The 27547-nt window shown below is 49.1% G+C and overlaps 1 protein-coding gene across 1 annotated transcript in view; it reads right to left on the reverse strand.

Moving 5' to 3' along the window:
• The window catches only part of LOC134359584 (dynein axonemal heavy chain 3-like), a 542314-nt gene that overhangs the window by 85853 nt on the left and 428914 nt on the right, over window positions 1-27547 (reverse strand). Inside the window, exons 60-64 of the mRNA XM_063073083.1 lie at window positions 25640-25898; window positions 10734-10859; window positions 6738-6915; window positions 2968-3044; window positions 34-327 (exon numbers count right to left, since the gene is read on the reverse strand). Of these exons, the coding sequence (XP_062929153.1) occupies window positions 34-327; window positions 2968-3044; window positions 6738-6915; window positions 10734-10859; window positions 25640-25898 (934 nt within the window). The remainder of the gene's footprint in view (window positions 1-33; window positions 328-2967; window positions 3045-6737; window positions 6916-10733; window positions 10860-25639; window positions 25899-27547) is intronic.

Below are 27547 nucleotides of genomic sequence, written 5' to 3' on the forward strand. Positions count from 1 at the left end.
GTAGGTCCTGTGAGCCGGGGGGGGGCCTCTAACCTGGGGCTTGTTGCTACTGCTGAAGAAGACGGGATCGGAGATTGGGTGGCTAAGGTAGCACCTCAGCAGATTGGCTCGCAGTCCCCTCGGTGGCTCGTTGGTCATCTTAATTCCGTTCTGCAGCAGGGAGACGGGGAAATCTGGGGTCGGGTAACTGGTCAGCCACAGCCGGAAGTTGGTGCTGGTCTTGTTGCTGTAGTTGCAGAACTCCTCACAGGCCTGTTCCAGCTCTGGTAACCAGTTGCCGGCCAGGTGGCAATTCTGCAGCATCAGCCAGCTCCCCTCCTCGGCAGCCTGGGCAAGGGAGAGGGCGGCAGAATGTGAGCCTCGTCCCTGAACCTTCCCTCCCATTCCCTCCCTCCTGACCCTCATCTCTCATTCCTCGTCCCTCAGACCCTAGGCCTTTCCCTCCCATTCCCTGACTCCTGGCGCCTTGCCCCCTCCCTCCTGACCCTCATCCCTCATTCCTCGTCCCTTAGACCCTAAGCTTTTCCCTCCCATTCCCTGACTCCTGGCCCCTCGCCCCCTGATCCTGACCTTCATCCCTCACTCCTGGCCCCTCGCCCCCTGATCCTGACCTTCATCCCTCACTCCCGACCCCTTGCCCCCTAATCCTGACCTTCATCCCTCACTCCTGGCCCCTCGCCCCCTGATCCTGACCTTCATCCCTCACTCCTGGCCCCTCGCCCCCTGATCCTGACCTTCATCCTTCACTCCTGGCCCCTCGTCCCCTGATCCTGACCATCCCTCACTCCTGACCCCTTGCCCCCTGATCCTGACCCTCATCCCTCGCGCCTGGCCCCTTGCCCCTCAGCCCCAGTCCCTTGGTGCTAGCCCAATGCTCTCACTGCTGGCCCTTCAACCTTCAGTTCCAGCCCCTGACTCCTGGCCCCTTGCCCCCGATCCTGACCATCATCCCTCACTTCTGGCCCCTTGCCCCCTTACTACTGGCTCTCATTCCTCATTCCTCGTCCCTCAGACCCTGAGCTTTTCCCTCCCATTCCCTGACTCCTGGCCCCTTGCCCCCTCATTCCTGACCCTCATCCCTCGCGCCTGGCCCCTTGCCCCTCAGCCCCAGTCCCTTGGTGCTAGCCCAATGCCCTCACTGCTGGCCCTTCAACCTTCAGTCCCAGCCCCTCACTCCTAGCTCCTCAGCTCCTGCCCCTGGTCCCTCACTCTGGCTCCTTGCCCCTTAGCCCTGCCCCTTGCCCTTCACTCCTTGTTATTTACTCCAACCTCATACCCCTCCCCCTCAACAACAGTGCCTCACTCTTCTGCCCTTACCCTTCACCCCTTAGCCCCAGTCCCAGCCTCTTGCCCCTCACTCCTGCCCCTCACCCCACTCCTGGTCTCTTGTCCCTCAGCCCCGATCCCAGCTCCTTGGTCATCACCCTTCTCCCCTTATTCCGGTCCCTTGCCCCTCAGCCGAGGCGCCTTGCTCCTCAAACCCTGCCCCTTGCCCTTCACTCATGGCCTTTCATCCCTGACCATTCACTCCCAGTCCTCAGCCTCCGTACCCTTCCCCTCACTCTCTGTCCTTCGTTGCTCATTCATGGCCTCACTCTGAGACCCTCAGACCCAACCCCTCATCTCTCGTCCCTCACCCCTCACTGCTGGTCCCTTACTCTCAACCTCCTCAAATGGCCAGCTCCTTGCTTCCTCTTTTCTGATGCCTCACTGCAATTTTCCTGGTCATGTGTTCTCCTCTCACTCCCAGTCCTGACGCTTCCCCCACACTCTCAGTCCTGGCTGTTTAACCTCAATCCTGTGCTCCTCATCCCTCACTCCCAGTCCCGGCTGTTTAACCTCAGTCCTGTGCTCCTCACCCCTCACTCCCAGTCCCAGCTGTTTAACCTCAGTCCTGTGCTCCTCACCCCTCACTCCATTCTGAGCTCCTCACTCCCAGTCCCGGCTCTCACTCTTATGCTCCATTAACATCAAATTGGACGTCTTACAGTTGGCAACACCTCCCACCCTTTGTAACGACACACTATTTAAGATCCAAATTCATTTACTTAAGAAGAACCCCTGTGTTCACTTGGTGTAAGATACAGGCGGTGTTCCAACAACTGTTGTCATTTGTAAACATCTCGTAGTGTTCAGCTGCTTTTCAGATCCTTAAGTGACCGCATCACCATTACCCACATAAACAGAAGCACAAACGGACAAACAAGGATGAGAGATATTTGCAACAAAAGCTCTGCAAAGAGTGGAGGTGACCTCTCATTAGAAGCCCGAAGTTGAGTCTGCGGTTCCAGGCCAGGGACTGGAGGCTGCAGGTCAGTCTGAGAGTCTAGGGCCAAGGGTTGGAGGCTTGGAGTTTGCCTGTCCTGAGGTTTGTCTGTGTGTGTGAGGCAGTGGGTGTTGGGAGGTTGGTGAAGCGATTTGGTTTGCTGTTGTTGACTTGTTTTGTGCTGTTGTGGTTGTTGTGCTTGTGCTTTTTCTGCTGAACACTGTGGAACATTATGTTGTTACCAGAATGTGCAGCGTTACCTGTGGGCTGCCCCAGCACATCCTTGTTTGTGTTGGTTGTTTACGCAAACACAATGCATTTCACTGTACGTTTCGATGTACATGTGATAAATAAATCTGAATCTTTTTCTCCACCACCATGTGTGAGACCCTGGCCTAACTTTGTCTCCCAAGCCCCTCCCATAGTCTGCCACCATCCTCCAGTGACTCCCATGTTGCTAGGTTACGGCTGGAGTATTGTTTCAGTGACTTCTCCCTTGCTTTCCTGCATTAAGCATTTCTTTTCAGTCCTGCTGATCTGTCAAGATGGAATAAATGTATTCCTGGCATGAAGGAACACCAACTCTCAGAGAAGTTTTGCAACTCTGACTTTGACGGGATCTCCGAATGTCTGTCCTCTCAGAAAACATGATCAGGAAATGGAATGAGTGGCTCTTATGATGTACGTCAACTAAAGCCTACCTTCTTGATCATTTTTCCAGCGATGGGACCTTGTCCCTGCCCAAGAGAAATAGCCTGCAGTTTCTGCGCTCCCATTCCTAGAACAGACAGGGACACATTAACCAAGGAGGTGCAGTCTAATGAATAATCACATCTGTCAATAGACCACAATCATCTAGCTTCGCCCTTACCCAAAATCATGCTTGCAATGGAAAATGTTTGTATAAACTACTTTGACAGGATTCTGAACATCAGCTTTTCTGAATGTCTGGAGTTTCTGATGTACGACATTACGTTTGGAACACAACTTACAAAACTGTACAGCTTAGGAACAGGTTCCTCACCCACAGTGTTTTAACTAACTAACTAGGCTAATGATCCCCATGGATCACCGCTGGTCACCAACCTCTAGGCAGAATACACTCCACCTTCAATGGGAAAGACAATTCTGAATCCATGCATCCAAGTTTCCCTAGATCCCACGCCTCCTGTCTTTCAGAATGGGTCTATCATGGGGAACCTTATCAAATGTATACTAAAATTCATATACATCACATCACTGCTCTACCTTTATCAATGTGCTTTGTCACATCCTCAAAGAATTCAATCATGCTCGGTCCCTCACAAAGCCATGCTGACTATCCCTAGTTTGACTGTGCTCATACATCCTGCCTCTAAAATTCTTCTCGAACAGAACCTTTCCCTTACCTTGCCATGCTGTCCTTCCTTCTTACTGAATCATGCCTGTGCTGTACAGTTGCTCTTTAAGTACCCTCCACAATTTAGATGAATACTTGCTCCAACACAACATTTATATATTGGCGAGACCCGACGCAGACTGGGAGACCGCTTTGCTGAACACCTACGCTCTGTCCGCCAGAGAAAGCAGGATCTCCCAGTGGCCACACATTTTAATTCCACATCCCATTCCCATTCTGACATGTCTATCCACGGCCTCCTCTACTGTAAAGATGAAGCCACACTCAGGTTGGAGGAACAACACCTTATATTCCATCTGGGTAGTCTCCAACCTGATGGCATGAACATCAACTTCTCTAACTTCCGCTAATGCCCCACCTCCCCCTCGTACCCCATCTGTTTTTTATTTTTATACACACATTCTTTCTCTCACTCTCCTTTTTCTCCCTCTGTCCCTCTGAATATACCCCTTGCCCATCCTCTGGGTTCCCCCCCTGCCTTGTCTTTCTTCCCGGACCTCCTGTCACATGATCCTCTCATATCCCTTTTGCCAATCATCTGTCCAGCTCTTGGCTCTATCCCTCCCCCTCCAACTTTCTAATCTCTTACTCACTCTTCTTTCAGTTAGTCCTGACGAAGGGACTCGGCCTGAAGCGTCGACTGTACCTCTTCCTAGAGATGCTGCCTGGCCTGCTGCGTTCACCAGCAACTTTGATGTGTGTTGCTTGAATTTCCAGCATCTGCAGAATTCCTGTTGTTCCTAATTAACTCTCCCTAGTTCCTGCCTAATATGTAATTCTCTACTGCAACACCTAATGTCATCTTAGTAACACACACAAAATGCTGGAGGAACTCAGCAGGCCAGGCAGCATCTATGGAAAAAAGTACAGTCGATGTTTCGGGCCGAGACCCTTCACAGGGCAGGAGAAAAAGAAAAGCTGAGGAGTAGATTTAAAAGGTGGGTGGGGGAGAGAGAAACACCAGGTGATAGGTGAAACCTGGAGGGGGAGGGGTGAAGTAAAGAGCTGGGAAGTTGACTGGTGAAAGAGATACAGGGCTGGAGAAGGGGGAATCTTATAGGAGAGGACAGAAAGCCATGAAAGAAAGAAAAAGGGGGAGGAGCACTGGAGGGAGGCGATGGACAGGCAAAGAGATAAGGTGAGAGAGGGAAAAGGGGATGAGGAACAGTGAAAGAGGGGGATGGGGGAGGGAAGCCATTACCAGAAGTTTGAGAAGTCAACGTTCATGCCATTGATTTGGAGACTACCCAGACGGAATATGAGGTGCTGTTCCTCCAACCTAAGTGTGGCCTCATCGCAACAGTAGAGGAGGCCATGGAGTGACATGTCGGAATGGGAATGGAAAGTGGAATTAAAATGGGTGCCACTGGGAGATCCCACTTCTTCTAGTGCACGGAGCGTAAATGCTCGGCGAAGCGATCTCTTAATCTACGTCGGGTCTCACCGATATACAGGAGGCCACACTAGGACCCCAACAGACTCACAGGTGAAGTGTTGCCTCACCTGGAAGGACTGTTTGGGCCCCTGAATGGTAGTGAGGGAGGAGGTGTAGGGGCAAGTGTGTTGTTATCGCACTCGTTACCATAAAATGGTTAACACTGTCCTCTAACCGTTCTCCCACCGAAAGGTCAGTTACCTGCTCATTTCCCAACACCATGTCCAACGCGTCCTCATCTCCAGCTGGATAATCTACAAACTGAAGAAACTGTCTTAGATGCTCCTAACAAACTCCTCCAATGTACAAAGGAGGTCCTAATCTGTATTAGGGAAGTTGAAGTCACCTATGACAACAATCCTGTTTTAACACCTTTCCCCAAATCTGCCTGCTCGCTGTTCCTCAATGGCCAGTGGCTATAAAGTAAACACCATCATGGTGATAGCACCTTACTTATTTTTGAATTCTACCTACACAGGCTCAGAGGATAAGCCCTTCTTAGTGGATATCCCTTCTCGGTGCAGATGTGATATTGTCTCTGATTAATAGTGCACACTCCGCACCCTCATCTGTCCTTACTAAACACCAAAACCCAGTACATTAAACTTCAATCCTGTATCTCTCTCAATTAGTCTCTGTAATGGCCACAGTTCCAGGTACTGATCCATGCTCTATGTTCATCACCTTTACCACGAGCATTAAAATCGACACTCTACAATTCCTCCATCACAATGCATCTCTTACCTTGCCTCTAACTGATCCTCCTTACAAACTTATCGGTCACAAGATTAGCTTGCTATCTATCACTCCATTCAACTTCTGACCTAGCATCAATTTCCAGCTCCCATTTGCCTCTCTGCTACTTTGGATACCAACGCCTCTAGTTTAAGAACTCCCCTAAACACAAGGGATTCTGCTGAAATTTTGAGCAACACACACAAAATGCTGGAGGAACTCAGCAAGTCAGGTATCATCTATGGAAGGGAACTAACAGTTGACATTTTGGGCCAAGACTCTTCATCAGGACTGCAAATGAAAGGAGCTGAAGCCAGAATAAGTGGGGGGGGGGGGGAGGGGAAAGAGTACAAGCTGGCAGGTAACGGATGAAACCAGGTGAGGGGGAAGATGGGGGAGGAGGAATGATAGTGGGAAGCTGGGAGGTGAGAGGTGAAAGAGATAAAGGGCTGAGGAAGAAGGAATCTGATAGATAGTGGACCATGGAGGAAAGATGGGGGACAACCATGGGGATTTGAGAAGAAGAGAAGGGAATGGAAAGAGAGGAAAGGGAGAGGGAGAAATTACCGGAAGTTAGAGAAATCAACATTGATGTCATCGGGTTGGAGGCTACACAGATGGAATATCCTCATCATGGCAGAAGAGGAGGCCAAGGACAGACATGGTAGAAGGGCAATGGGAAGTGTGTGGCCACTGGGAGATCCTGCCCTTTGAAGATGGAGCAAAGTTGCTCAATGAAGCAGTTTTCCAATCTGTGTCATGTTTCACACCAGGAACACTGGATTCTGGCAGACCTGCAGGTGAAGTCTCACCTGGAAGGATTGTTTGGTGGGGAGGAAGATGGTTTCGGGCGATGTGTAATCCTGTGGGGAGGACATTTGATGGACAGAGCTTCTCCCTACCTTGCTCATCGGCAAATTTGAGCAGAAGGGCCATGGGATCGGCCCCTGCAGACAGGATGAAGATGAGTGGGGTGCAGTGACTGGAGCTCCGGTAACTGTGCTCTAGGTCGAAGGTAGGGGGCTCGATGTACTCGACCCCCATCATCTCAACGATAAACTGCTCAATGGCAGGAATCACCTGGGGGAATAGACATGATCAGTCACTGGACGCAGTGAAAGACCAAACCTTAAACACTGCACACATCCTAGACACAGCACACAGTCTGAATACAGCACACGTCCTGAAAGTGGAACACAGCCTGGTCACTGCACACAGTCTGAATACGGCAAGCAGTCTAGACATGGAACACAGCCTGGTCACTGCACACAGTCTGAATACGGCAAGCAGTCTAGACATGGAACACAGCCTGGTCACTGCACACAGCCCAGACATGGCACATGTCCTGAATACATGCCTTGCAATTTCCCCTCCAAGTCATTCTACCCTGACCTGGGTATAAATCATTGCACCCGAACTGTCACCGGGTCTAAACTCTGGAACTGCCTCTCCAACAGTGCAGTGTGTCATTTACCGTAGGGATGTGGGCATAAGGGACTGAGGACCAAAAAACAGGGTGTGTGGAGGGATGGAAATGGGAGGGGATTCTGACAGTGTAGCTGGGCTGGGACTTGTTATGGATAGGGCTTATGGTGTGTTGGAATTTTCATGGGTGGGATTTGTGTTGGACAGGATGAGGTGCGTACAGCCTCTGGTTACTGGGTTATAGCTGATCCTGGTTGGGGCAGAGAGAGACTGTGTGGGGAGATTTCTTTGAAGGCAGAACTTTTAGCGTGTCTTGGTGTGGGTGGGGATCACTGTGGGTGAGAATCAGTCTGAGTGGAGATCGGTCTGGGTGGGGATCGGTCTGGGTGGGGATCACTGTGGTTGAGGATCAGTCTGGGTGGGGCTTGGTGTGGATGGGGATCAGTCTGGGTGGGGATCGGTGTGGGTGGGAATCAGTGTGGTTGAGGATCAGTCTGGGTGGGGCTTGGTGTGGATGGGGATCACTGTGGGTGGGGATCAGTCTGGGTGGGGATCGGTGTGGGTGGGAATCAGTGTGGGTGAGGATCAGTCTGGGTGGATATCAGTGTGGGTGGAGATCACTGTGGGTGGGGATCAGTGTGGGTGGGGATCAGTGTGGGTGGGGATCAGTCTGGGTGTATATCAGTGTGGGTGGAGATCAGTGTGGGTGGGGATCTGTGTGGGTGGGGATCACCGTGGGTGGGGATCAGTGTGGGTGGGGATCAGTGTGGGTGGGGATCACTGTGGGTGTGGATCAGTGTGGGTGGAGATCACTGTGGGTGGGGCTTGGTGCGGGTGGGGATCAGTCTGGGTGGGGATCACTGTGGGTGAAGATCACTGTGGGTGGGGCTTGGTGTGGGTGGGGATCAATCTGGGTGGGGATCACTGGGGGTGGGGATCACTGTGGGTGGGGATCAGTGTGGGTGGAGGTCACTGTGGGTGGGATCACTGTGGGTGGGGATCGGTGTGGGTGGGGACTGGCGTTGGTGGGATCACTGTGGGTGGGGATTGGTGTGGGTGAGATCACTGTGGGTGGGGATAATTGTGGGTTGGGATTGGTGTGGGTGGGGATTGGTGTCGGTGGGATCACTGTGGGTAAGGATCAGTGTGGGTGGGGATCAGTGTGGGTGGAGATCACTGTGGGTGAAGATCACTGTGGGTGGGGCTTGGTGTGGGTGGGGATCAGTGTGGGTGGGGATCACTGTGGGTGGGGATCAGTGTGAGTGGTGTTCAGTGTGGGGATCACTGTGGGTGAGGATCAGTCTGGGTGGGGATCGGTGTGAATGGTGTTCAGTGTGGGGATCACTGTGGGTGAGGATCAGTCTGGGTGGGGCTTGATGTGGGTGGGGATGACTGTGGGTGGGGATCACTGTGGGTGGAGATCAGTGTGGGTGGAGATCAGTGTGGGTGGGGATCACTGTGGGTGGGGCTTGGTGTGGCTGGGGATCGGTGTGGCTGGGGATCACTGTGTGTGGGGCTTGGTGTGGGTGGGGATCACTATGGGTGGGGATCGGTGTGGGTGGGGTTTGGTGTGGGTGGGGATCACTGTGGGTGGGGATCAGTGTGGCTGGGTATCAGTGTGGGTGGAGATCACTGTGGGTGGGGATCAATGTGGGTGAGGATCAGTATGGTCAGGGCTTGGTGTAGGTGGGGATCACTGTGGGTGGGGATCAGTGTGGGTGGGGCTTGCCAGGTCTCTCAAGAAAGATTCTGGTTGTTACACGGAGGCTGACTGGGAGAACCAGTGTCAGTGGGGCTTCAGTCAGATCCGAGGCCCATTGTAAGCAGGTGCAAACACGTGTTGTTTATCGAAGGGACGTGGAGGTGGATCACTAGACAGTGTTCAAGATCGATTTGTCGGTGGGGGGGGGAACTGGGTGAGTGGGATCACTCTGCTGTATGGGGTCAACTTTGGGCCAGTGGGTACCCGTGTGGCCTCATGACTGACCATGGTTGGTAAGTTGATGGAGAAGATCCTGAGAGGCAGGATTTTCGAACATTTGGAGAGATATAATATGATTAGGAATAGTCAGCATGGCTTTGTGAAAGGCAGGTTGTGCCTTATGAGCCTAATTGAATTTTTTGAGGATGTGACTAAACACATTGATGAAGGCAGAGCCGTAGATGTAATGTATATGGATTTCAGCAAGGCATTTGACAAGGTACCCCATGCAAGGCTTATTGAGAAAGTAAGGAGGCATGGGATCCAAGTGGACATTGCTTTGTGGATCCAGAACTGGCTTGCAGACAAAGGGCAAAGAGTGGTTGTAGACAGGTCATATTCTGCATGGAGGTCCGAGACCAGTGGTGTGCCTCAGGGAGCTGTTCTGGGACCCCTACTCCTTGTGATTTTTAAAAATGACCTGGATGAGGAAGTGGAGGGATGGGTTAATAAGTTTGCTGATGACACAAAGGTTTGAGGTGTTGTGGATAGTGTGGAGGGCTGTCAGAGGTTACAGCGGGACATTGATAGGATGCAAAACTGGGCTGAGAAGTGGCAGATGTAGTTCAACCCAGGTAAGTGTGAAGTGATTCATTTTGGTAGGTCAAATATGATGGCAGAATATAGTATTAATGGTAAGACTCTTGGCAGTGTGGAGGATCAGAGGGATCTTGGGGTCCGAGTCGATAGGACGCTCAAAGCAGCTGCGCAGGTTGGCGCTGTGGTTAAGAAGGTGTACGGAGTATTGGCCTTCATTAATCATGGAATTGAATTTAGGAGCCGCGAGGTAATGTTGCAGCTATATAGGACCCTGGTCAGACCCCACTTGGAGTACTGTGTTCAGTTCTGATCGCCTCACTACAGGAAGGATGTGGAAGCCATAGAAAGGGTGCAGAGGAGATCTACAAGGACGTTGCCTGGATTGGAGAGCATGCCTTATGAAAACAGGTTGAGTGAACTTGGCCTTTCCTTCTTGGAGCAACGGAGGATGAGAGGTGACCTGATAGAGGTGTATAAGATGATGAGAGGCATTGATCGTGTGGATAGTCAGAGGGTTTTTCCCAGGGCTAAAATGGTTGCCACAAGAGAACACAGGTTTAAGGTGCTGGGGAGTAGGTACAGAGGAGATATCAGGGGTAAGTTTTTTACTCAGAGAGTGGTGAGTGCATGGAATGGGCTGCCGGCAAAGGTGGTGGAGGTGGATACGATAGGGTCTTTTAAGAGACTTTTGGATAGGTGCATGGAGCTTAGAAAAATAGAGGACTATGGGTAAGCCTAGTAATTTCTAAGGTATGGACATGTTCGGCACAACTTTGAGGGCCGAAGGGCTTGTATTGCGCTGTAGGTTTTCTATGTTTCTATATTTCTAAGGGTGTTCTCTGACCAGAGTCTTTTCTCTGGCTGGGGCCCGTTCCCTGACCGGGGTCTGTGTACTGAGCTCGGTGATGTGACACTGCTGTTCCTATCAAACATGCTCACACGCGGAACCAACCTTGTCTGGCCGGATGCAACGGAGCACCAGTAGGGTCTGGAAGTGGCTCAGGAGTTTGTCCCAGGGATCAGGGAGAGGCATTTTCTCAGGCTGAGGCGCATCATACATCTTCTTCCATTCAGAGAGCTAAACACATTGAACGGGCTCTGTTAGTGCACCTTCTCTGTGGAACAGCTAAACATGTCAGCTGGGAACAGGCGTCTGTGGGAGAGGAACAGAACTGATGTTCCTTCACCAGCATAGCTGCTCAGGTGTTCCAGAGTCCAAACACCTTCTGTTGGAACAAATTCCTCCTCAGACTCCCTCTGAACCTCTTACCCCTCAAACTCAATCCATGCCTGCTCTCTACCCTACCTATAATTTTGTGCACCTCTATCAGCCTCTGCTGTTCCAGGGTAACCCAGCCACTCTAGTCTCTATCACACTCCACTACAGGCAATGTACCAGCTAGCCTACAGAGAATTGTCATAAAATTGAGCTCTCCAGTTCCACACTGGTCAAACCAGAGTCTCTTCCCCTCCTCCCCATTACCCTGTCTGGTTCATTTGCCCATCATCCCTCTGCTATTTGATATCCCTTTTCATCTTCCAGAACTTCTCCCTACTTCCCCCTCTCCTGCCCCACCCATCTCCATTTGCCCATCACCTTCTTCTCTTCCCAGCTCTCCCCGCTTCGTCCCTCCCTCTCACCTGCTTTGTCCCTCCACTCTCACCTGTTTCATCCCTCCCCTTCACCATCTTCATCCCTCCCTCTCACCTGTTTCATCCCTCCCCCTCACCAGCTTCATCCCTCCCCTGTTCGTCCCTCCCTCTCACCTGCTTCGTCCTCCCCTCACCTGCTTCGTCCCCCCCACCTGCTTTGTCCCCTCCTCACTTGCTTCGTCCATCCACTCTCACCTGCTTCGTCCCTCCCTCTCACCTGCTTGTCCCTCCCTCTCACCTGCTTTGTCCCCCCCTCACCTGCTTTGTCCCTCCCTCACCTTTGTTCCCCCCCACCTGCTTCGTCCCTCAACTCTCCCCTGCTTGTCCCTCCCTCTCACCTGTTTCGTCCCTCCCCTGTTCATCCCCCCCTCACCTGTTTCATCCCTCCCCCTCACCAGCTTCATCCCTCCCTCTCACCAGCTTCATCCCTCCCTCTCACCTGTTTCATCCCTCCCCCTCACCAGCTTCATCCCTCCCCCTGTTCGTTCCTCCCTCTCACCTGTTTCTCCCTCCCTCTCACGTGCTTCGTCCCTCCCCCTCACCTGCTTCATCCCTCCCCCAGTTTCGTCCCTCACCTGTTTCGTCCCTCCCTCTCACCTGTTTCGTCCCTCCCTCTCACCTGCTTCATCCCCCCCTCACCTGTTTCATCCCTCCCCCTCACCAGCTTCATCTCTCTCACCTGCTTTGTTCCTCCCTCTCACCTGTTTATACTGGCTATCTTCCCAATCCTGGTACACTTTCAGCCCTGATGTCGGGTCTTCAGCTGAACTCTCCTCCACAGAGGCTGCTCAACCCAGTGGGTTCATCTGACAATTTGCTTCTTGCACAGTGATCTTCTCTAGACCTTTCCATATGATTGTCAGTACTCTGTAGGACTTCGTTATTCATGAAACTGTATACATGACGGTGGTGTCTGAAAAGAGGATGCTGTCCAAGTTGCATACCATTTTGGTCAATGTCTCCCATCCACTACATAATGTACTGGTTGGGCACAGGAGTACATTCAGCCAGAGACTCATTCCACCGAGATGCAACACAGAGCGTCATAGGAAGTCATTCCTGCCTGTGGCCATCAAACTTTACAACTCCTCCCTTGGAGGGTCAGACACCCTGAGCCAATAGGCTGGTCCTGGACTTATTTCCGGGCATAATTTACATATTACTGTTTAACTATTTATGGTTTTATTACTATTTAATTATTTATGGTGCGACTGTAATGAAAAACATTTCCCCCCGGGATCAATAAAGTGTGACTATGACTATTTCCTACCTTTGTAAAGCCAGGTTTCTCTGATTCCCAGTACTCCCTAGGGCCGACTATTCATGCCTTATACCGTTTTTTGCCCTCCCAAAATGCATTAGCTTGCACTTATTTCATCTGATGTCACTGTGCCCAATTTACCAGCCAGTCAAATCATTCTGTTGGTTCATTACCCTACCCACTGTCAACAGCTTCACTAATTTTCATGATATCTGTAGACTCACTAATCACACTTCCATCATCAATATCGACGTTGTTAAAGCATTTTGGAATTGGAATATTATTGTCACATGTACTGAGCCAGGGAGAAGCTTGTTTTGCATACTGTTCCTACAGATCTGATCATTCCACAGAGCTTTGAGGTAGAACAAGGTAAAACAATAACAATTCAGAATAAAGTGGAATGGTTATAGAGAAAGTGCAGTGCCAGTAAGTAATAAGGTGAAAGGTCATAATGAGGTCAAGAATCCTTATCGTTCTAAGGAATTGTGAGATAATCCTAAAACAGTGGTTAGAAGCTGTCCTCGAGGCAGATGGCATGTGCTTTCAGGCTTCTGTGTTTTCTGCCCGAGGGGAGAGGGGAGGAGAGAGAATGTCCAGGTGGGTGGGTCTTTGAGATGTTGGCTGCTTTACTCAGACAGCGAGAAGTGTAGACAGAGTCCATGGAGGGGAGGCTAGTCTCCGTGATGTGCTGAGCTGTGTCCACAACTCCCTGAAGTGTATTGTGGTCTCGTGTAGAGCAAGCTAGTATACCAGGTACATGAGATGGGTGACCCTCAGCGCTGGGTGCACGGGGCGGGTGACCCTCAGTGCCGGGCACACAGGGCAGGTGACCTTCAGAACTGGGCACACGGGGCGGGTGACCCTCAGAACCGGGCACACGGGGCGGGTGACCCTCAGAACCGGGTGCACGGGGCAGGTGACCTTCAGAACTCGGCACACGGGGCAGGTGACCCTCAGAACCGGGCACACGGGGCGGGTGACCCTCAGAACCAGGTGCACGGGGTGGGTGACCCTCAGAACTGGGCACATGGGGCGGGTGACCCTCAGTGCCGGGCACACAGGGCAGGTGACCTTCAGAACTGGGCACACGGGGCGGGTGACCCTCAGAATCGGGTGCACAGGGCAGGTGACCCTCAGAACCGGGCGCATGGGGCGGGTGACCCTCAGAACCGGGCGCACGGGACGGGTGACCTTCAGAACCGGGTGCACGGGGCGGGTGACCCTCAGAACCGGGTGCACGGGGTGGGTGACCCTCAGAACCGGGCGCTCGGGGCGGGTGACCCTCAGAACTGGGCACACGGGGTGGGTGACCCTCAGAACCGGGCACACGGGACGGGTGACCCTCAACATTGAATTCCCTCCCCTCATCAATCAGAACTAGTTTCCGGTGTGGGAACTGTGACGTTGACATGGAAACACTTCATTTCCAAGGAGTCACATCATCACAGGGGGTATCTGCATTTGGTCCCAGAGCCTGTTAAGCCTCCCCCATCCCAGGAAGAGAAGCCTGGCTCTCTCCTGACAGAGAGGTGTGGCACAGCAACGGGAAAAGTGAGAAAACCCAGGGGCAGCTGGGCACGCTGAGAGAGATGGGGATATGTTCTGTGTTGCTGCCAGCAGAGACAGTGAGAGGAAAACACAGTGTAGCAGTTACCTGGAGACGGAGTAGGTTAGAGCTTGGGTGAACACTACTGTGATGCATGAGTCATGTTAAGTTAAAGAAAAGTATTTGCCTGGATAGGGAAGCCCAGTCCCTGATGATTTTGAAGGTAGAGCCAGGGGATGGCATGGGGGAGCACGATGGACCCCGTCCCAGTCAGGCTCTGGCACCTTTGCTCTTGGTTTTGCAGCCGTTCCGTCAGTTCCAGGCAGCAGAGGGCCGATACTCTCTGTTCTCAGCCTTGGCCTCCGATACCTGCTGGGGTTACCAGTAGGTGGAAATGCAAAAGGAGAAGGTGCCTGGTCAGTGCTCCCGGTTCAGCACTCAGTCATTGGGCATACAAACCTCAGATGGACTTTCGCCCTGACCCAAGTGAGTGTCAGTCTGTTGACTGACTTGGAAACAGGAATGTTCCTGCTCCGATGGAAATCTGTGACCAGGTTCCAGCTGATTGCTCAGCACATCGATTCAAGCAGTCCCAACAGCTGCTTGGACTGGCTCTGTTGTAGCTGATGGAAAATGTCTGACACAGAGGTTGTCCTGACGCCTGCAGTGCACCACAGAGGTGTTAGCGAGGCTCGATGTGTGGAGGAACATGCCTCATAAATTTGATTGAGTTTTTTGACATGACCAAGGTGGTTGATGAGGGCAGGGTGAGAGATGCAGTTTATATGGACATCAGAAAGTTTTTTGATAGGACTCCAACTGAATCAGGAGAAAGGGAGGAGGCAACTCTCAGGTCCATGAGTGAGATTTAAAAAGGCGTGTTTGTGGTTTTTTGGTGTTTTCCAGCTGCCAAATCCAATAGCGATTCATTAATAATGGCACATACAAATAAGGCAGGGATAAGTGGAATAGACCAGCGTTAGAATGGGGAAGCTTTGGCTCATCAGGCTTCAGTAAGAACAGGTAAGTATCTGGTAAGTTTTTTCTTCATCATCTGTAAACGCTTGGTTAGAGCAGTGAGAACGGCTCCAGGGGCTGTGTTGTGTTTTGTGTGTGAGCTGTGGAAATTCTGGGAGATTTCCAGCCTCTCAGATAACCACACCTGCACCAGGTACACCGAGCTGCAGCCATTCCGAGAAGGTGTTAAGGAACTGGAACTGCAGCTCGATGACCTTCAGCTCCTACGGGAAACTGAGGAGGTGATTGATAGGAGCTGCAGGGAGGTAGTTACTCCTAAGGTACCTGTGTGACCGTCAGGAGAGGGAAAGGAAATGGGCAGCCAGTACAGAGTACACCTGTATTGACGTTCTCCTCAATAACACGTAAACCGTTCTGGATACTGCTGGGGGGGTGGGGGGCGGGGGGCGGCCCTACCCAGGGGAAGCTGCAAAGACCAGGGTTCTGGCACGGAGTCTGGTGCTGTGGCTTGGGGGGTGGGGGGGCGGGGAAGAGAGCACTGCAGTAATGATGGGAGATTCCATAGTCAGAGGAGTAGATATGAGATTCTGTGAATGCGAGAGAGACTCCCAGATGGTGCGTTGTCTCACAGGTGCCAGGCTCAGTGACGTCTCAGATCGGGTCCACGGCATTCTAAAGAGGGAAGGGTGAGCAGCCAAAAGTCTTGGTATATATTAACACCAATTGCCTAGGTCGGAAAAGGCAGGAGGTCCTGAAGAGAGAATTTCAGGAGCTAGGTAGAAAGCTGAAAAGCAGGATCTCTAAAGCAATAATCTCTGGATTGCTGTCTGTGCCACTTGCCAGTGAGGATGATACGGCAGATGAATGTGTGGGTGAGGAATTGGTGCAGGGAGTAGGGTTTCAGATTTCTGGATCATTGGGAGCTCTGCTGGGGAAGGTATGGCCTGTACAAAAGGGATGGGTTACACCTGAACCATGATCCTGTGGGCATGTTTGCTAGAACTGTTGGGGAGGGTTTAAACTAATTTGGCAGATCAATGGGAAACTGAGTAATAGGGATGAGGATGGGGCAGTTGATGAAGTGTGTAGAGAGACTACCAGGAAGGACAGGCAGATGAGAGGGCAAAATTGCAGTCAGTGGGATGAAATGAAGTGTAACATGGGGGTAAAATTGAAAAGGGTGATGAATACAGGACTGAAGGTGAAGGATTGAATGCACACAGAATACAGAATAAGGTAGATGATCTTGTAGCACAATTAGATTGACAAGTTTGACATTGTGGGCATCACTGAGTGGTGGCTGAAAGATGATTACAGTTGGGAGCTTAACATCCAAGGATACACATTGTATTGAAAGGACAGACAGGTGGGCAGAGGGGGTGAAGTGGCTCTGTTGGTGAAAAATGAAATCAACTCCTCAGAAAGAGGTGAGATGGGATTGGAGTATGTAGAATGCTGGTGGAAAAGGAACTGCAAGGGTAAAAAGACCGTGATAGGAGTTATATACAGGTCCTGAACAGTAGCCAGGATGTGGGCTACAAATTACAACGGGAGATAGAAAATGCATTTTTGAAGGTGTGATGGGATCCTGAATTATCCCTGTGAACTGTGCTTTTTAAAGAGAGAGAGAGAGTGAGAGAGAGAGAGAGAGAGAGAGTTGTGCAACACAGACACCTTGATATTAAGAGAGAGAGAGGCGAAGACTGCTTTGAGATGGTGTTATAGTTTCTCTGCAGCGTGTTTATACTTTTGCAAGGACACTGTCAGTTTCTGTGTTCCTACAGAGAGAAAAGGGAGGAGCAACTTGATGGACAGCTGGTGTTCAGCACAACAGTATTTAAACCAGCGTAATTGCTTGTTTCACAGGACACGCAGACGCACTAAGGTGGGGTGAAGTTACCACTATCCTGTTCAGGTGTTCAACGAGTATGGGACAGTGGATCAATTACGAGGTATCAATCTGTGATTATTGGCGCGTGAAAGAGCGACCCTGTGGAGTACTAGCGTGTCTAACCCTCGCCTGGGTTGGTAGACTTTCACTTGAAGACGGTGCTCTTAAGTTGGTCAAGTTTGGCTAATTTGCAAGTTTCAGAGGACAATGGGAAGATCGACGGTATCAGCTCATCTGAAGAACTAGACACCTCTCTCTCTCCATCACTACTCAGCTCAATACCATGAACTGAACTGAACTTTTCTCATCATTGTAAGACTGTATCTATTTACCCCTAGGCTTGAAGCAGCTTGGTTTTTATATTTCCACACTTATATATATAATCATTGCTATCCTGTTTGACTTATCTGAATTTTATTACTGTATTGCGTAGTTACTAATAAATGAGTATTAGTTAATAGCAATACCAGACTCCAAGGTGTTTTCCATCTCTGCTGGTTCTTTAATCTGTCACGGGGTACGTGACAAAGGGCAGTGATAGTCATAGGGGATTTCAATATGCAGGTAGATTGGGAAAATCAGGTTGGTGCTGATTTTGAATTCCAATAGAGGGAATTTGTAGAATGCCAATGGGACGGCTTTTAAAAGCAGCTTGAGGTTGAACCTTACAGGAGGTAGATTGAAAATTTGACTGAGTGGTGTAATAACAACAACCTCTCACTCAATGTCAATAAGACCAGGGAACTGATTGTAGACTTCAGGAGAGGGAAACCAGAGGTCTATGAATCAGTAATCATTGAAGGATCAGAGGTGGAGAGGGTCAGTAACTTTAAATTCCTGGGTCTCACTATCTCCGAGGACCTGTCCTGGATCCATCATATAAATATTATTGCAAAGAAACACTACAGCACCTCTACTTCCTCAGGAGTCTGCAGAGATTCAGCATACCACAAAAACCTTGGCAAACTTCTATAGATGTGTGGTGGAAAGTGTGCTGACTGGCTGCATTTTGGCCTGGTGTGGGAATTTTGAGCGGAAAATCCTACAAAAGATAGTGGATTTGGCCCAGTACATCATGGGTAAAACCCTCCCAACCATTAAGCACATCGACATGAAACGTTGACGTAGAAAAGCAGCATCCATCATCAAAGATCCTCAGCACCCAGACCATGCTCTTTTCTTGCTGCTGCCATTAGGTAGAAGGTACAAGAGCCTCAGGACTTGCGCCACCAGGTTCAGACACAGTTTCTATCCCTCAACCATCAGGCTCTTGACAAAAGGGGATAACTACACTCAACAGCCGTCTCTGTTTCCTGAGGAGACTGGGGTCCTTTAACATCTGTTGGACGATGCTGAGGATGTTCTCCGAGTCTGTGGTGGCCAGTGTGATCATGTTTGCTGTTGTGTGCTGGGGCAGCAGGCTGAGGGTGGTAGACACCAACAGAAACAACAAACTCATTCGTAAGGCCAGTGATGTTGTGGGGACGGAACTGGACTCTCTGACGGTGGTGTCTGAAAAGAGGATGCTGTCCAAGTTGCATGCCATCTTGGTCAATGTCTCCCATCCACTACATAATGTACTGGGTGGGCACAGGAGTACATTCAGCCAGAGACTCATTCCACCGAGATGCAGCACAGAGCGTCATAGGAAGTCATTCCTGCCTGTGGCCATCAAACTTTACAACTCCTCCCTTGGAGGGTCAGACACTCTGAGCCAATAGGCTGGTCCTGGACTTATTTCATAATTTACTGGCATAATTTACATATTACTATTTAACTATTCATTACTATTTTCTATTACTATTTATTTCTATGACTGTTACTATTTACTATTTACTAATAGTAATATTACTATTACTATTTCTATTACCATATATTATTTATGGTTCAACTGTAACGAAAACCAATTTCCCCTGGGATCAATAAAGTATGACCATGACTATGACTATTCTATTCCTGGTGTTCCCACAACCGTTAAAATGGTGCTAAATGGCAATTCCTTTGCTTGCATCTTCGGAAACAGCTCTAGTTCCATCTTTAATATTTTTATTTTTCCCTTGCAGGGTTCTTTTGAAGACTCTGACCTGGAGTTTCACGCTGACTTCAGTTCTTTGTGGGAATGGGACCCACTCTCGGGGTTTCAGGCTGGCCGTTGTTTGGCCTGACAGTCCAGCTCGTGTTTGGAAGCCTAGGATCTCGGGGCTCTGGAGATGGGCGGATCGAGGGTCAGTGTCACAGCAGGAGACCCATATGTCGTCGGAGAGTCGGAATATCTACTGCTGTGTGCCCAAAGACCCGAGATCTTTGCGATCTTCAGGCACAGAGCTCGAAAAAAGTGACGGAATGGTCTTTTAACATGATAAACCAGCGAGTCGTTTGTTATGTCTTTCCGCTCACTGGGAAAATGGAGACAACCCCTTCTCCCTTATTAGGGAGAGAGAGCCTGTGGTATGTGAAGTGTCAGTCTGAAACGCAAAGTCTTTGAGGTAACTACAAGTCTGTGTCTTTGCTATTGCTTTGCTCATGCTTGAATGCAATGCTTACTTTCTTTTGCCGTTGGGGAGAGGAGGGGTTGTTGCTCGCTGCTGGTTACACGCGGGAGGGGGGGAGCTGGGAGGGGGAGCTTTGGGGTTCTCACATTTATCGGTCATTCATTCTTTGGGGCACCTCTGTTTTCATGGATGTTTGTGAAGAAAAAGCATTTCAGGATCTATATTGTATCTATTTCTCTGACATTAAATTGGACCTTTGAATCTTTGGACCCTTAAACCGATAGTCTCACTTTAAGGGCTCTTTATCTTGTTGTCTCATGCTCTCATTATTTATTGCTGTTTATTTATAATCTACATTTGCACAGTTTGTGGTTCATTGATCCTGTTTACAGTTACTGTTCTATAGAACTGCTAAGTATGCCCGTAGAAAATGAATCTTAGAGGTAAAACATAGAAAACATAGAAAATAGGTGCAGGAGTAGGCCATTCAGCCCTTCGAGCCTGCACCGCCATTTATTATGATCATGGCTGATCATCCAACTCAGAACCCCGCCCCAGCCTTCCCTCCATACCCTCTGATCCCCGTAGCCACAAGGGCCATATCTAACTCCCTCTTAAACATAGCTAATGAACTGGCCTCAACTGTTTCCTGTGGCAGAGAATTCCACAGATTCACCACTCTCTGTGTGAAGAAGTTTTTCCTAATCTCAGTCCTAAAAGGCTTCGCCTTTATCCTCAAACTGTGACCCCTCGATCTGGACTTCCCCAACATCGGGAACAATCTTCCTGCATCTAGCCTGTCCAATCCCTTTAGGATTTTATATCTTTCAATCAGATCCCCCCTCAATCTTCTAAATTCCAACGAGTACAAGCCTAGTTCATCCAGTCTTTCTTCATATGAAAGTCCTGCCATCCCAGGAATCAATCTGGTGAACCTTCTTTGTACTCCCTCTATGGCAAGGATGTCTTTCCTCAGATTAGGGGACCAAAACTGCACACGGTACTCCAGGTGTGGTCTCACCAAGGCCTTGTACAACTGCAGTAGTACCTCCCTGCTCCTGTACTCGAATCCTCTCGCTATAAATGCCAGCATACCATTCGCCTTTTTCACCGCCTGCTGTACCTGCATGCCCACTTTCAATGACTGGTGTATAATGACACCCAGGTCTCGTTGCACCTCCCCTTTTCCTAATCGGCCACCATTCAGATAATAATTTGTTTTCCTATTTTTGCCACCAAGGTGGATAACTTCACATTTATCCACATTAAATTGCATCTGCCATGAATTTGCCCACTCACCCAACCTATCCAAGTCACCCTGCATCCTCTTAGCATCCTCCTCACAGCTAACACTGCCGCCCAGCTTCGTGTCATCCGCAAACTTGGAGATGCTGCATTTAATTCCCTCATCCAAGTCATTAATATATATTGTAAACAACTGGGGTCCCAGCACTGAGCCTTGCGGTACCCCACTAGTCACTGCCTGCCATTCTGAAAAGGTCCTGTTTATTCCCACTCTTTGCTTCCTGTCTGCTAACCAATTCTCTATCCACATCAATACCTTACCCCCAATACCATGTGCTTTAAGTTTGCACACTAATCTCCTGTGTGGGACCTTGTCAAAAACCTTTTGAAAATCCAAATATACCACATCCACTGGTTCTCCCCTATCCACTCTACTAGTTACATCCTCAAAAAATTCTATGAGATTCGTCAGACATGATTTTCCTTTCACAAATCCATGCTGACTTTGTCCGATGATTTCACCGCTTTCCAAATGTGCTGTTATCACATCTTTGATAACTGACTCCAGCAGTTTCCCCACCACCGACGTTAGGCTAACCGGCCTATAATTCCCCAGTTTCTCTCTCCCTCCTTTTTTAAAAAGGGTTGTATGTGGTGATGTGTATGTACTCTGATAATAAATTTTACATTGAACTTTGCACTGGATTTGATTCGGGAACTTAAGGTAAAGAGAACCTTTGAAGGCAGTGATTTGCCCTGCAATTTGAGAGAGTGAAGATAAAGTCAAATAGTTCAGTATTATTGTGGAGTAAAGGGAATTACAAAGATACCAGAGAGGTGCTGGCCAAAGATGAACACTGGCAGGGATGATGGAAGAACAGCAATGGCTGGAATTTCTGGCAGCAATTTGGAAGGCGCAGGGTAGATACTGCACATCCCAAAGATGGAAAAATATTCTAAATGCAGGATGATGCAACTGTGGCTGACAACGGAAGTCAAAGCCAACATAAAAGCAAAAGAGAGGGTTGTAATACAGCAAAAATTAGTAGGAGGTCAGAGATTCAGAAGTTTTTAAAAACCAGTAGAGAGCAACTAAAAAAGGGAAAAGATGAAATATAACGGTAAGCAAGCCAATGGCATCAAAACGGATACCAGAAGTATTTTCAGATAATACAAAGAGCAATAGAGAGGCAAGAGCAGACTGTTCGAAAATGACGCTAGAGAGGTAGTGATGGGGCAAAGAAATGGCAGACGAACTGAATAAGTATTTTGCATCAGTCTTCACTAGCAGTGAAGAGTCAGAAGTTTGAGAGTGTTGGGGCAGAGGGGAGTGATGCAGATACTATTACTAGGGAGAAGGTGCTTAGGAAGCTGAAAGGTCTGAAGTCATCTGACCAGATGGTGTACACCCCAGGGTTCTGAAAGAGGTGGCTGAAGAAATTGTGGAGGCATTAGTAAAGATCTTTCAAGAATTAATAGATTCTGGCATGTTGCAGAAAACTGGAAAATTGCAAATGTCACTCCACTCTTCAAGAAGGGAAGGAGATGATCGGCTAGTTAGTCTGACCTCAGTGGCTGGGAAGATGTTGGAGTCCATTGTTAAGGATGGGGTTTTGGGTACCTGAAGGCACATGATAAAATAGGTTGTAGTCAGCATGGTTTCCTCAAGAGAAAATCTTGCCTGACAACCTGTTAGAATTTTTTGATGAAATAACAATCAGGATAGCCAAAGGAGAATCGGTGGATGTTGTGTACTTGGATTTTCAGAAGGTCTTTGACAAGGTGCCACACATGAGACTGCTTAACAAGATAAGAGCTCGTGGTATTACAAGGCAGATACCAGCATAGATAGAGCATTGGCTGATTGGCAGGAGGCAAAGAAAACCTTTTCAGGAGGCAAGTAAAGGAAGCCTTTTCAGATTGGCTGCCAGTGACCAGTGGTGTTTCACTGGGGTCTGTGTTGGGACTGATTCTTTTTATCTTGTATGTGAACAATTTCAATGATGAAATTGATGGCTTTATGGTCAAGTTTGCAGACAATACAAAGATACGTATAGGGGCAGGTAGTGTTGAGGACGTAGAGAGGCTGCAGAAGCACTTGGATTAGGAGAATGGGCAAAGAAGTGGCAGATGGAATACAGTGTGGTGAAGTGTATGGCCATGCACTTTGGTAGAAGGAATAAAAGCGTAGAGTAGTTTGTAAATGAGGAGAAGATCCAAAAATCAGAGGTGCAAAGGGACTTGGGAGTCCCTAAAGATTAACTTGAAGGTTGAGTTGGTGGTGAGAAAAGCAAATGCAATGTTGGCATTCATTTCGAGGGGACCAGAATATACAAGCGATGTAATGGTGAAGCCTCACTTGGAGTACTGTGAGAGTTTTGGGCTCCTTATCTAAGAAACGATGTGTTGACATTAGACAGGGTTCAAAGGAGGTTCATAAAAATGATTGTGGGATTGAAAGACTCGTCACATGAAGAGTGCCTGATGGGTCTAGGCCTCTACTCACTGGAATTTAGAGAAATGGGGTGGGGGATCTCACTGAAACCTATCGAATGCTAAAAGGCCTTATACAGTGGATGTGATGAAGACGTTTCCTATAGTGGGGGAATTTAGGACCAGAGGGTACAGCTTCAGAATAGAGGAGCGTCCATTTAGAATGAAGATGAAGAGGAATTTCCTTAGCCAGAGTGTGGTAAATCTGTGGAATGTGTAGCTACAGGCGGCAGGGGAGGACAGGCCAGGTCATTGGGTGTACTTAAGGTGGAAGTTGATAGGTTCTTGATTAGTCAGGGGGTGCAAGGTTACATGGAGAAGGCAGGAGAATGAGGTGGAGGGGAAACGTATCAGTAATGAGCAAATGACGGAGCAGACTCGATGGTCTGAATGGACTCATTTTTCTCCTATGTCTTAATGTCTTATGGTAGGCTGCTCTGAAAGGTTATATCCAGGGACAGCTGCCTAATTGGATATACAATTGGCTGGATGGTATAAGGCAGAGGGTGATAGTAGAAGGACCGGAGGTTCTCCAGCACTCAGTGATGTTGTTTGTCATCTATATCAACAACTTGGATAAGAACATGCAAGTCATAGAAAGGGTGCAGAGGAGATTTACAAGGATGTTGCCTGGATTGGGGAGCGTGCCTTATGAGAATAGGTTGAGTGAACTTTGCCTTTTCTCCTTGGAGTGACGGGGATGAGAGGTGACCTGATAGAGATAAGATGATGAGAGGCATTGATCATGTGGATAGTCAGAGGCTTTTTCCCAGGGCTGAAATGGTTGCCACAAGAGGACACAGGTTTAAGGTGCTGGGGAGTAGGTACAGAGGAGATGTCAGGGGTAAGTTTTTTTACTCAGAGAGTGGTGAGTGCGTGGAATGGGCTGCCGGCAACGGTGGTGGAGGCAGATACGATAGGGTCTTTTAAGAGACTTTTAGATAAATACATGGAGCTTAGAAAAATAGAGGGCTACAGGTAAGCCTAGTAATTTCTAAGGTAGGGACATGTTCGGTATAACTCTGCGTGCAGAAGGGCCTGTATTGTGCTGTAGGTTTTCTACGTTTCTATGGCTAGTTAGTCTGCGTATGACTCTGAAATAGCTGGTGTCACTGACAGTGAAGGTGGTTATCAGGGATTGAATCAGCTGTGTAACAGGGCAGAGGGACAGCAAGTAGAATTCAATGGTTATCAGGGATCAAATCAGCTGTGTAACAGGGCAGAGGGACAGCAAGTAGAATTCAATGGTTATCAGGGATCAAATCAACTGTGTAACTGGGCAGAGGGACGGAAAAGGAATTTAATTCAAATAAGTGCAAGGTATTACTTTTTGGGAAAGCAAATTGGGGTAGGACTTCCACAGTAGACCCTGGGGAGTGTTGTGCAACAGAGGGATCTCACAGTGCAGGTGCATGGTTCTCTGAAAGTGGAGCAGACCAGGTAGTGACTTATGAGGATGTAGCCAGGACTGGAGATACTAAGTTATAGAGAGAGGTTGAATAGGCCAAGACTTCATTCATTGGAGTATAGGAAAATGATACCATCAATTCTTAAATCAAAATCACAAGGAGCAGAGTTAGGTTGAATGTGCTAAGTCTTTTTTTCCAGGGTTGGGAATCGAGAACAAGATTCAGGTGAGAGAGATTTAAAAGGAACCTGAGGACAACTTCTTCACTCAGAGGGTGGTCTGTATATGGAATGAGCTGCCAGAGGAAATGGGTGAGACAGGCGCATGAACAACACTTCAAAGGTACTTGGTCAGGTCCATGGATAGGATATGGGCCAAATGTGGGCAAATAGGACAGGCGTACATGGGCATCATGGTGAGCTTAGACAGTTGGGCCAAAGAACCTGTTTCCATACTCCATGTCTCTATGATTGAGCTGATGGTAAACCAGAGCAACACACACAAAATGCTGGAGGAACTCAGCAGGTCAGGCAGCATCTGTGGAAAAGAGTAAACAGCCGACATTTTGGGCTGAGACTATTCATCAGGTTTATGGTGTACCAAAGGTTGATGTATTATTGTCACATGTATCGAGGTAGAGAGAAAAACCTGTTCTGCATGTCATCAGTACCGATCAGATCCTTTCATTCCATCAGTGCATTGAGATAGTACAAGGGAAAAGCAACAATTGAATTTCTTGGTCTTTGAATTTAAATTTAAAAGAGTAGAACAATTATAATAGAAGAAATGAGTAACAGCTAGCAATGAGTCTCCTTGCCCTGGTGTCTTCTTGCAGAAATAACCACTCCATACATATCTCCAGGCAGTCCCGTACCCCTGCAGGCTTACCTGGGAGCAGAAGTGATCCTTTAGTCCGGAGAAAGCAGGAAGAGAGGAAAGGCGAACGATTTCACCCCATGACTTGTCTTTCACCCAGGAGGGGTCTGGATTAACAAAGGGGGTCTCTAAAGCCACACCACTGGTCAGGAGAAATCTCCACTCGTCATCATTCACCAGTTTCCTGCTCCTTTGAATTCCAGCACAGAGCAGGAAAGAGAACAGCAGCTTGTGTCTCTCGAACAGTGAGCGGCAGACAGTCTGGTAGACACTGCGGAACGAGAGGTGGCTGGTTATTAGTGGCTGCTGTGATGCCTTTTTTCACTGCCTCCTGGTGATGGATTTCACTCTTGGGCATCCCATTCACCAGCCGCCCAATGTGGTTCAGAGACAGGGTTTTCCTTTCCAGGAGGGACATGACTAAATAGAGAGATTTGGGGATTTCAGGGATGTTCTCCCAATTCCTCTCCCTGACCACAGGGTGAAGTCCAATTGTACCAACCAGACAAGATTCTTTGATAATGACTGCCCCCAACCGTGCTTTTCAACGTGGAGCCACCTCTTTGTGTGTGTGGCTGCACTGTGTACTCTGTTCCAGAGATACCAGCCAGGTCTGGACCCTGTCTCCCATCACTCTGACCCAGAGACTAATGCTAGGACTGCACCCTGTGTCCCATCACTGTGTTCCAGAGACTCGAGCCAGGTCTGCACCCTGTGTCCCATCACTCTGACCCAGAGACTATTGCCAGGTCTGCACCCTGTGTCCTATCACTCTGACCCAGAGACTCGAGCCAGGTCTGCACCCTGTGTCCTATCACTCTGACCCAGAGACTCGAGCCAGGTCTGCACCCTGTGTCCTATCACTCTGACCCAGAGACTCGAGCCAGGTCTGCACCCTCTGTCCCATCACTGTGTTCCAGAGATTCGGATTCATGCCAGGTCTATATCCTGTGTTCTATCACTCTGACCCAGAGACTCGAGCCAGGTCTATACCCTGTGTCCTATCACTCTGACCCAGAGACTCGAGCCAGGTCTGCACCCTGTGTCCTGTCACTCTGACCCAGAGATTCATGCCAGCTCTGCAGTTTGTGTGTCTCCTCACTCTGATCCTTTCTGCCACCCTCCAACTTATTTCTTGGTGACCTCCATTAAATCCCCACAATCTGCCTCGCTATGAGGAGAATGATGCCAGTTCCTGCGGCCCTAACCCTTAACTGTGCTAGCTCACTCTGGTAACTCCATTCTGTGCCTTCCCTCAGACCTTTATGTCCTTCTCCTGACCAGAACCAGTAGAAGTTTTCAAGCCCGAACTGGTGTTGTTGGAACTCAACATAACCAGCTGGTTTCCCACATTGCCCGCTAATCTTGAGACCCCAATACACTTCACTCTTACATAGATTTTCACCCTCATGTCCATTCCTTCAGCCTCTGTGCCACTGTTGGAGATGCCCCATTCAGCCAAGGTTCCCTCCTCTGCCCAATGGCATCATTTCACAGTTCACAATGGTAAATTTCACCATTTACCCATGCAGTGCAGCTCCTACAGACCATTTCTCAGCTCCTCACACTTCTGACTTTGTGTCACCTGCACGTTTGGAGATATTATCCTGTACAATGCACACAAAATGCTAGAGGAGCTCAGCAGATCGGGTGGCATCTATGGAGGAAAATGAACTGTTGATGTCTAGCATTTTGTGTTTGTTGCTCAAGGCTTGCTGAACCTGCACAATGCCTCGTGTCACTACATTATTCTGACACTCTGTTTGAACCACTAATAGTTGTTGCCGGGTTTCAGTGGGAGTCGGGGGTAACTCCTGTACACCATCCTCCAAGTGGCCAGCAATTGCTCAGCATCACTCCAGCTTCCTAAACTGTGCTGCCTCTGAAGGCCCTGACTTTGCTAACCTGCCTTCAATGTGA

The sequence above is a fragment of the Mobula hypostoma genome, chromosome 20, assembly GCF_963921235.1.
Source record: "Mobula hypostoma chromosome 20, sMobHyp1.1, whole genome shotgun sequence".
Taxonomy (NCBI): domain Eukaryota; kingdom Metazoa; phylum Chordata; class Chondrichthyes; order Myliobatiformes; family Myliobatidae; genus Mobula; species Mobula hypostoma.